This window comes from Sitophilus oryzae, unplaced genomic scaffold (genome assembly GCF_002938485.1).
Source record: "Sitophilus oryzae breed Bouriz unplaced genomic scaffold, Soryzae_2.0 scaffold_1716_pilon_pilon, whole genome shotgun sequence".
In the NCBI taxonomy this organism is placed as follows: Eukaryota; Metazoa; Arthropoda; class Insecta; order Coleoptera; family Curculionidae; genus Sitophilus; species Sitophilus oryzae.
In genome coordinates this window covers 3039718-3050724 of record NW_022146409.1, presented here as the reverse complement: position 1 = coordinate 3050724, position 11007 = coordinate 3039718, and the positions used below count along the sequence as shown (strand labels likewise).

The window sequence follows — 11007 nt, the reverse complement described above, 5'->3', positions numbered from 1 at the left end:
AACGAAGGTGCGAATCTTAACAATATCTGGTCCAAATCTACCCTTGATGCAAGTAGTTTAGCACCAAGACCGTTGGTCGGTAAATGTTTACGCAGGAATTCTAGGATGGCGAATGATTGGACTTTTTTAATTATCTGAATGAAATGAACTATCCATAATTTCTAAGAAATGAATTGCCAATTTTGTTAGAGGAATGAATTAAGATGAAATTTCATTTGTTGCAATTTCATCAGCATGAATGCAGTTGGTGTAGTTGAAGCAGTGGTGCCGCTTATTTTGCTATGAGTGTGTGGGGCTTCTTGGATACCACTTACTTTAGTAGATAGAGACGCTGGAGCGGCATATTTCCATGGCCAGCTGGGTCATCCGATTTAATATGCCTGGGTTTTAATTTATGTTGACGAATCAAGAACGAACATGGATAAATAATAATTAAATGGTATTAAAATGAAATTATAATATATGATTTGATATTTTGACGTAACCAATTTACCTCTTTTTGTTTCCTAGCCTACTACTATAATTTTTAGACCATATAATCCTAAGCGACAGCCTAACATGACTTGTTCTCTTAATATCTCCGGTTAGAGAGAAGATAGAAAGTTGCGGTGTGCGTTTATATTTTGAAAATTTTATGCTCTATTTAACTGTGTAAAGAGAAATATAGCCTTATATTTCAATTTTTTACGCAAAAGCGCAATATCTGTTATGATGTCAAACAGCGCCCTCTAGCTACCACGAAAAAAAACTGTGGAAACAAGAGATCATTAAGGACGAAAAGCTCTTTTAAACGAGCCCTAGTCTGTTTAAATCGCATAACCTAAACCAGAGTTATCCTTATTTTAATAAAAGCAAATTTACCCTTCCCCCACCACTTTATTTTATGAGATAGAGCAAAATACTCTATATCAAAAAAATTACAAATTTCTCGATGATTACAATAGTAATATTTAAAATATCTGTTCACCTGCATATTTTTGAAAAAAAAACTGTTTTCTGTTTGGCTATTAGAGAAACGCTCCCTAGCGGGCATTTTTCGAACTTGAAAATAATTTCCAGCGATTTCTCTTGGTCTATTTACTTATTAGAATTCTTTTCCCAAAGTTGTACGATAAGTAGTTTCTGAGATACAGCCGGCGTCCGTTCTTAATTGGCCACCCGGTACTTTTGAAGGCTCTATTATTGTTTATCATATATATCATATAAAAACACTAAATCACCACGATACACCAACACACTTTTACGTTTACACTGGACGCGCGTTTCGCTAACCATGTTAGCATAATCAGCAGATGATTATAAACTCAGTTTCTAGTTTATATATTTATATATTTGGTGATAGTGTTTTTATTTTGCTGTGTAACACCAAAGGTTCCAACCCTTAACTGTAATTTATATTATATGTTGAAGTAAATATAGTATATATAGTAGAAGGATTAAACTAGAGACACATATTTTTGAATAGACACATATTTTTGAATAGAAACTTCTTTACGCGCGATGGGAGTAAAAATTGAAGGCCGTGACACGGTCGGGACACAAGAGACGCGAGAGGAAAAGTGGTAACGTTGACTTATTTATCTTGGAGCGTCGTAACTCGGACCCTATGTGAGCTAGGGGGCTGAAATACGGAATGTATATGTCAATTTTCATGATATTTTGACGACGTTTCGTGCACTACGAAACCCCATCATCAATGAATCAAATTAAAAAATCTGTCGAATTAAATGAAATTTGGTATGTCGATAGATTGGACCAAGGCCAACTTTTTCGTGTACGACACATGTCACTGTGATAGGTTTGGCGTAAGAAACATCAAAAGTTGTAGTCGTCCGAACGCCACCAAATTTGGTGTGGTGCACAGGGTCCCATCCAATTCGAACCGATGCGATGCCTCTAAATGGGCGAAATAATCAGGATTGTTTTTAATTATAGGTCGATTGGAACCAAACTCGGTATGTGGATAGATGTACCTGAATGGACCGTACTCCGTAGACGGAAGTAAGTTTCACTTCAAATATGCGCACATAGTGTACACACAATTTTTTTTATTAGAAGTCAAAAAATAATAAACTAATAAAGAACATTTGCATATAGTTCAAATCAAAATTAGAGTGTCGCAAAAAATTATAAATTGAAAATGAAGAGAAATATATGATAAATGAAGAGAAATGAGATATATATTAAAATGTTAACAGTGAAAGAAATACAATAATTATATCAATTAACGAATTAAATATTTCACAAAATTTATTGAAACAATGAATTTGTAATTTCAATGATTCATCAGACAAGATTAAACAAATTATGGGGATGATCTCTCAACAATTATTGTTAAATGTTCCTATCAAGAAAACTGACTGAATATAAGTTTTCAATAGTTTTGGTGTTTCTCGTTTAGGCTGCGTGCCTCATTCAAATTGTCTCATTTTACACTACTTGTAAAGTAGGTAAAATTATTAGGTAAAGCAGTTAGATTTTCCTTGTCTAAAAATCAAAATGTAATAAGTCCAGCATTATATTTACGTTGCGTTGACTGACAAATTTGACACTTCCCATTTGAAATGTTGAAAAGTGTCTGCTAAATGTTGTTTGAAAATTTAAGAAGTTTAATGTAATATTTTTTATCTAGCAGTCAAATTTTGTCATTCTACAATTATTTTATCTTTTCAATATACCATGTAAAAATATTTGATATTAGCTGACCTGGCTACAACAATGAAGCCTTGTTGAAGCGAGATACTTTTTTTGCTAATATCTCATCCCGCCACGAACTCGCGTGAATGAGCAGTGTGTGTCACTAGATTTTACATTATTGCCATGAAACAACAGCACGACAGAGTTTCCAGACGCTACACCCATCCATTCACTCTCATCGCCTAACATCGCTTAACTTCGGTGATCTATCGGGAACCGGTGTTTCAACGTAGCTGGGCCGTTGCCCATTATAATAAGAAAAAAAAGGTTCATTTTGTGAATCCTAGATTAGTTTTTTAGCTGTAATTAGAGTCTTAAGGAGGGTCCACATTTAGTAACTTGTTATATAACATTGCTATTTAACAAGCTACATATCACATGCTAAAAAACCGGGAGACATCCACATTATAGTTTTCGTAATCATGAATCGTTTTGGCGAGAAAGAGGTTCTGCTAGCAGCAGCGGCGTGCGTAATTATTTTTGAAGAAAGAGGAAGAAAGTCGAGAAAAAAAGCGGTTTTGAGTCCGCCATAGCCTACAAAATAGATCTATATGTAGTTGAACTCAATTAGCTTACCTTTTCAATACCTGCCTCGGCTGTTTCTCGTGGTGTGTTTCTGTTTTTTAAAAACATTAATAACTTAAAAGCAAATCATTTTGAATTATCCACTTCGTTTAAACCAGTACCTGATTTGCATTTCTTTTGTTCCCTCTGGAACTGCCTTTTGGATAACGCATTTTTTTCTCAACTTTTTATCTTTCTAAATACATACTTTTTGCAATTTTTAACCATGCATCATGCTTTTTTCTTTATTTCACTTTAAATGAGGGACTACGGATATCCCATAACACTGTATGATCTTTATACCTACAACTTAATTAGTTGACAAGTCTGCTCTTGGCTCTACTCCATTAACAATATAAGAACATAGAGAAAGTAATAAAAAGTTTTACTTTACTATAAGTTCAAGCTTTTTACTATCTTTCTCTATGTATAAGAACCATACGATCGAAAAAAAATGGCGTCAGCGATGGTTATGAAATGAAGATCGCTGTCATTTTATATGAAAAATTATATTGGGAATGTCATCGATCGTCATGTCCAAGCCAACTGGACGGGAGGCCGACTGGACGCAGTTTTTTTTTCGATCATACGATATTATTGACCAGTAAATAAACAAACCCAATATCAGCTCACCATACTAAGATTCTGTCGCGCACGTCCCTGAAAATATGAGCGGCTAAACTAGAAATTTAGCAAGTCTGGACGCATTGTTTCATGTTACAGTACCAGTGTTGAACAACATCTTTTGATCTTTACCGACTACAAATGGATAACATCTAGCAAGTTATATAGCAGCGAAATTTGCTAAATATGACTAAAAAATATGTAACATGTTATATAACTTTGCTATATAGCAGTGTTATATAGCAAGTGTGGACCGTCCTTTGTCCTTTATATTACTTACCGGCTCATTTGCCAACAAGCAAACATAGGTGGAGTTAGACAAGTTGGTAGGAATGCCAGCCACACAAATAGGACATAAGTGTAGTCGAAATGGCGACTATTCTCATACGTCTCAACTAAAGCCAATCTGAAAATAAAGAAAAATATTAACATAGAACCTAAAATATCAGGTTTAAAATAATTTAAATTTAATAAAGGAGCGATATATCTAAATTGGTAGAAAAGTAGTGACATTTATTTTTAATTTAATGTCATATTTACTTATTCTTTCTGTACCAACAAAGGATTAAAAATAGATGGAGAATATTTTAACCATCTAAGATTCGCTAATGATATAGTCCTAATTGCCACTAGTTCTGAAGAACTCACACTCACAAGCACAAATGAACGAACTAAATAATAGAAGCTCGCAGTAAGATAGGTACTACTACAACTTAACCTAACTCAAAATGAATTAGCAAAAACTAAAGTAATGTACAACGAACGAAAAGACAGAAAAAAATAGTAGACAGTAAATAACACAACACTGCAAAATAGTAGAACAATATACAGATATATCAACAACTAATACACATTCAGGATCGCTACTACCGGAAGAATGAAGTTAGCATGGAATACTTATGGAATAAATTCAATTATATTCAAATCTAATCTAGAATGCCACTTTATCTAAAGGAGAAGACATTCGATCAATGTATATTACCAGTAATGACCTATGCATGCGAAACCTAGACACTTAAAATGGACATCATAAGGAAACTGCAGGTCGCACAACGTTCAATGGAACGAAATATATTCTGGGAACAATCAAGAAAGACCATAAAAGAATAGAGTGGATACGACAAAAAACCTAGGTAATAGATGTCATCTACAGAATCAAATTTCTCAAATGGCAATATGGGCAGGATACCTAGCAAGAAAGACGGACAACAGATGGACCACCAAAATTACAGCATCGTACGCACGAGGAATTAAGACACCTAGAAGAAGACCCAACCTAAAATGGGACCATGCTATTAGGATATTAGCAGGGATAACTTGGGCTCGCATAGCCAACAATAGACAACAATGAGCCCAACTAAAAGAGAGTATCTAAATATGTGATGGAAGCTACCCGATAATTAGAAATGGTTATAGGCCAGGAAACGGGCACCAAAAAATACCGCAATTCGGAAAAAAATAGTGTCAAAGAAATTATTGTTTTAAGTGGTAGGGTTGACCCTTAGCCAATACCAAAAGTCCCCAGCCATAGACCTTGTTGGTTAGCCGTGGGGGGAGGGGGAAGGGGTGAAAAGGGCCGATTTATATATTTTTCGTTATTATCTCGAAAACTAAACATCCTAGCGAAAAAAATGTTCTATACAAAATGAAAGTAAATTCAATTGTTTACAAAAAACAATTAAATTAAAAATTGAACAAAAAATAAAAAAAGGGTAAAAACGGGAACCCTATTACTAAGACTTCGGCTGTCCGTCCGTCCGTCCGTCTGTCACAAAGGTCTATCTTATTAACTGTTATATAGCTAGAGAGTTGAAATTTTTATAGATAATGTATCTATGTTGCCGCTATAAGAACAAATACTAAAAACAGAATTAAATAAATGTTTATAAATAAAAAAGTACTTTCACTATTATTTCAACATTATCTTTTAAGTAAGAATTTTACAAAGAATCTTTCAAGTCCCCGATGGCCGCGTGGTTAAAACGTTAGGACTTTACGCTGCTTTGAGGTTGGAGCCGTAGTAAGGCAGGTTCGAATCCTAGTCAATGCGACTTTTTTTAATCGTTATTTTTAATTTTTACATATTTATTTTTACTCTTTACATATTTATTATTGCTTAATACAATTTTTAGTAATGTGTTTCTTCATTTTTTTTAAATTCCGAGTCCGACTCGCACTTTTTTAACATCTTACTCTTACTAAGCAAATTTAACATTTTTGGTTTTCTGTATAGCAAACAATATATGTACTAACTTTTTTTACTTAATTAGCAAATTGTAAAGATGCAGGTATGTTTATCCAGTATAAGAGTTACTGAGAAACTTAAAACAAACTTTTTTCAATATATCTCAAAATCTCCAACAGTGTAAAATATTTTAGGCAATGCCAAATATCAATACCAAAATAAATTAAAACATATCTGAGATGCCGAAATGGAAAAAACACATTTCTGAATAAAAAAAATGTATGTCATATTTTCTCGTCTGTATGCTTATCTGTCCTTTGCCAGGAGAAGCTAAATAAAGAGACGTCTGAAACATTCTTTCTCTTTATTTTTGATGTTCCCTAAAGGACAATTTTCAAGTTGTTAGGGCGAAGCGTTCTTCCGACGGAAAGGTAAAAGATATACTTACAGAAGTTTTATGAGAAAGCAAATATTTTGAATATAAAAAAAAAAAAAAGTTTGAAATACGCCTTAAGCAAATATTTTTTAAAAACAGGAAAATATTTGGTAGGTACACAGATAACAGGTATTATCATAAAAAAGTTCCAACACTGGTCGTATTTTTAAACAAAAATTTAATGTGTAACTTTCATTTAAGAGTTTATTGTTTGGAACATCATATAGATGAGCGGATGTTGTAGATGTTGAGTAGTTTGGAACAGTGTGTCTTCATTGTTATACTTCGATATGCTAAGATTTCCACTGTCCTATACTGGGAGTCCCAGAAATAAGTGCAAGTACGTTAACTGGTAGAATAATTCGATCCCAGACACTTTTCTTTGTGAAAAAAAAATGTTGAAAATTTTATATTTTTCTTGACATTTTCCGGAAACTATTGAAAAACTTTTGAGCGCTGTTTGTTCAGTTTCCGGAAATTTGTTTCTAGTGCTTGCACAGAGGATGCAATGTTGCCTCCTCCTAAGTTATCCACATTTTGTATGTTTATAAGCTATACGTTCAGATTTTTAAATCTCGACAAAAAAATTAAATTTTATTCATTGTATATTTTTTAATCTACATCTTTATTTTCTACATTTGTAAAGAATTTTGTAAAATCTATCAGAAAAAATGATAATATCTCGGATAATACCTATATAGGGTGTGCTAATTAAAAAATTTGAGATTCAGAAAAAAAAACAAATTTCGGTTATTTTAAAAATTGTCCCTAATTCCATTATAATCTATTTTAGACAAAAAGTTTTCAGATAAAAGTTGTAGATAATCACATCCTTAATGAAATTGTGCTCTTCATTTTTTTCTAAAGTCTGTAATTTTTGACATATAACACAAACATATGTTTTTTTTAAATGGAAATCATAGTTGATCATGACTTCATAAAAAACGCCGTTTTTTAATTTTTTCAGCGATATAAGCTATAATATGTTTTTTTTTCGAAAAATTACTGAGTTATAGCCAATTCGTATCAATTTTAAACAATTTCACTTAGTTAGCCATGGAAACAAGTTCAATCGTCGTTGCTCTCAGAAATGTCAAACTGTTACATGCATACTTTATAAATTAAAGTAAACACAAATTGTAAATATGAATTTTTCAAATGAAGAGAAGCGCGTAGGATTATTGGTTCAACTTTTCTTGGCCATACATTTTCGAGGATACGTTGGCCGGTGAACGTTACTTATGCTTTTTCTTCTTCTTCTTCAAATGCCTTCTTCGTTGCGAAGGTTGGCAATCATCAGTGCTATACGTATTCGTGACACAGCCGACCGAAATATTTGGTTTGTGGTGCACCCGAACCAGTCACGTAAGTTTCTCATCCATGAGTGGCGCCTTCTTCCTACACTTCTCTTTCCTTGAATTTTTCCTTGTAATATCAGTTGTTACGCTTTTTAGAGAACAGTTTTTAAGACATGTTAGAAAAGTTAAATTTAAAGACACTCGCATCAATACAGTAACTTTCATTATGACACTCCCTCCCATAATAAAAGAAATGTTAAAAATTATTTATATCATAATTATGCAAAATCAGGGATATGAAGACGTGGGCCAATAGCATAAGCCTCCTTGGCCACCTGATCTATCCATTTTAGATTTTTTTTTATGCGGTATAGTTAACAACAAGGTTTATAAAAGAACTTATGAATTAAGAGAGGCACTCGAAGAGGCAGTATGGGAGAAGGTTAATAAAGGCGACCGGTCGTTCTGTGAGAAAAGCTAATAGGTAATTCAGTTTTAAAAAGAGGCATTTATGTACTCAAAACAATGGCGGCTTTTTGAACATTTTCTAAAATAACTTTAAGTGTATGTAGTGATATTATTTTTTTAAGTTTTAGTTTGTGTAATGAAAATTGTAAAGAACCGTTTAATTAAAAATTGTGTATTTTTATAAGTTATAAATCATAAAAAAATAAGAATACCATACCAACTAAGTGAAATTAGTCAAGAAAGATATTAATTGGCCATAACTCAGTAATTTTTCGAAAAAAACATATTATAGCTTATATCGCTGAAAAGCTTAAAAAATTGAGATTTTTATGAAGTCATGGCCGACTATGGTTTCCATTTAAAAAAAAAACTATGTTTGTGTCATATGTGAAAAACGGCAAGCTTTAGAAAAAAACGGACAACTCAATCTCATTAAGGATGTGATTATCTACAACTTTTATCTGAAAACTTTTTGTCTAAAATAGATTATAATAGAATTAGGGACACTTTTTAAAATAGCCGAAATTTGTTTTTTTCGAAATATTTAGTAAGCCATGAACTTTTTTAAAAATCTGAAAGGCGCATATTTATGACCCCACAAAACTGCAATTCTTTCCTCGTTTAACCGATTCTCTATCTCCAGTAGTTTCCGAGATATCCATAGAGAACATCGTAGAAAACTCACCCTGTATTTGACCTTTTCAAAATTTACATGGGATTTTCTATGTCCCGTGTTTCGATGCACCACACGGTACAGTACATCTGCTGGATCTGTGTCTATGAAAGGAATGCGGACAAAAAACATTTAAACAAACAGCAATATATTTTATACGTCGATTTGACGAGTGCGTCACCGCAAATCGCTCCGCCCACTCATTTTATTGGCTACTTGCAAATTTGTTGAATTTTTATTGATGGGACGCTTCGTCTATTTTTTTACGAAAAACATCGAGAGAATATCGTTTCCCCTCTCACGGATACCCCGTAGCTACAGTACGGACAGACGTACTGTATGTCTCTTAGTATAGTGTATTAGTTTACCGAATTCATTGTAATACCGTAGGGCATTCTGTCGTCTCATTTGAATAATTGCTCACCTAGCCAGCCGCATGACCATGAGGGGCAGCACGCAGATGGCGTACATCGTGATAATGGATCCCAGGTATTTTTGCGTCCGTTTCTCCCTCGTCACGTCCAGCTCGGACTCCTGGACCTCGTAGCGGGTGCGGCAGCTCTCCTGCTCCCTGAAACTTTCGGGGCTGTACTGGCTGTTGCGCTCGTAGTCGCCGCGGTTGCTCCTGAAAATTTAATTAAAGAAGCAGGATAAGTAAAGCGGAGATACAGGTAGCATTTTAATAAAAGAGTTTCGTCTACACAAACCGTGTCTGCAATACGTTGGAATGGGAATAAAAAATAAATATATTCTTGCTAGTATTAATATTAATATAAATTTTATTAAATATCTTAACAGTGTTAAGCCTTAATTGGAACATCGAAATTAGTGGTTTCAATTACACTTTATATATAGTTCATACCAATTAAACTTTTAGGTACGCTTGACCGGGACAGCGTTGCCCACTTTTACATATTTTCTTTTAATCAAAATATTTTAGGAAACAACATTAAATTAATTATAAACAGTTATTATTTACATCAATAAAACTCACCTCTTTAACAGCACAGGGACATTAAGGGTTGTTACTACCGCTTTTCTGTTAAAATATTATTCTAATAAGGTTGCGATGATTTTTTTACGGCTATTCAGCTATCTTATACACTAAAGAGGTTGCGAAAGTAGTTGCACTAAAAGAGGTTCTAAAAAGAACAATATTCAACTGTAAGGTCTTCTAATAAAAAAAAATAAGCTGAAAATATCACAACACAATTCGTTTGAACCAAAAACTCGTAATACAAAACTAAAATGTCAGAAAATAAATAAATGAATGTGGCAACTTGCCATTTTTACAGCAGAGTTACCACCTGAATCCCCAACGGGAAATTTAAATTCCAGTTAGTCAGCACGGTGCCGAATCTGTCCAATGGTTGGCAACAATGAGTTTAAAAATCGCGCCCTCGATTACGTAACTAAATGTTTAATTGGTATGGCTTATACTTAAAAATTTACAATGTCTCAAAAATACAATTAAAATTGAGAGAATATAGTACAATTTTGATTTCTAACCACAATTTCACTTGACGGATGATAATCAAAGGCCAAAATGACATTCGTCGCAAATTTTGAAGTTTAATTAGTTTAGAAGTTTTTAATTAGTTAAACTCTCTGGTTTACTTCATTTCGACTGTTTTTAATTAGTTAAACTCTCTGGTTTACGTCATTTCGACTGTTTTGAATAGCTTCATTTTAAAATTTTATGTTTTTTTCAAATTTTCAGTCAGATACTGTAACGATCGGCTCTGGGCCCGAATTCTGTAACATAGAAAGCGCTAAGTACTTTTACGCTTCGTCCTACGTGGTTAAAAAGCGCGCTATTCGGGCGGTGCGAGCGACGCGTATTTATCAAACAACATTTTCTTACGAAGCTGTCCTAGGTAGGAGATACGCGCAAAGTCGCGCGACTGAAGCGGCATCGAAGATGATTGCGCTCATCGCTCTCTATTGTCGCACGCGTCGCCCGCTCACTTTGCCTAGTGATGGGAATAATCGAATTATTTTCATCATCGAATAATTAGTAATAATTCATATTTCACAATCGAATTAATAATTCGAATTATTT

At 33.6% G+C, this 11007-nt stretch overlaps 1 protein-coding gene across 1 annotated transcript in view; it reads right to left on the bottom strand.

Moving 5' to 3' along the window:
* Window positions 1–4161: 4161 nt before the first annotated feature.
* LOC115881346 (neuropeptide Y receptor type 5-like) overlaps window positions 4162–11007 on the bottom strand; it is a 202563-nt gene continuing 195717 nt past the window's right edge. Inside the window, exons 6-7 of the mRNA XM_030898791.1 lie at window positions 9370–9570; window positions 4162–4291 (exon numbers count right to left, since the gene is read on the bottom strand). Coding sequence (XP_030754651.1) covers window positions 4162–4291; window positions 9370–9570 — 331 coding nt within the window. The remainder of the gene's footprint in view (window positions 4292–9369; window positions 9571–11007) is intronic.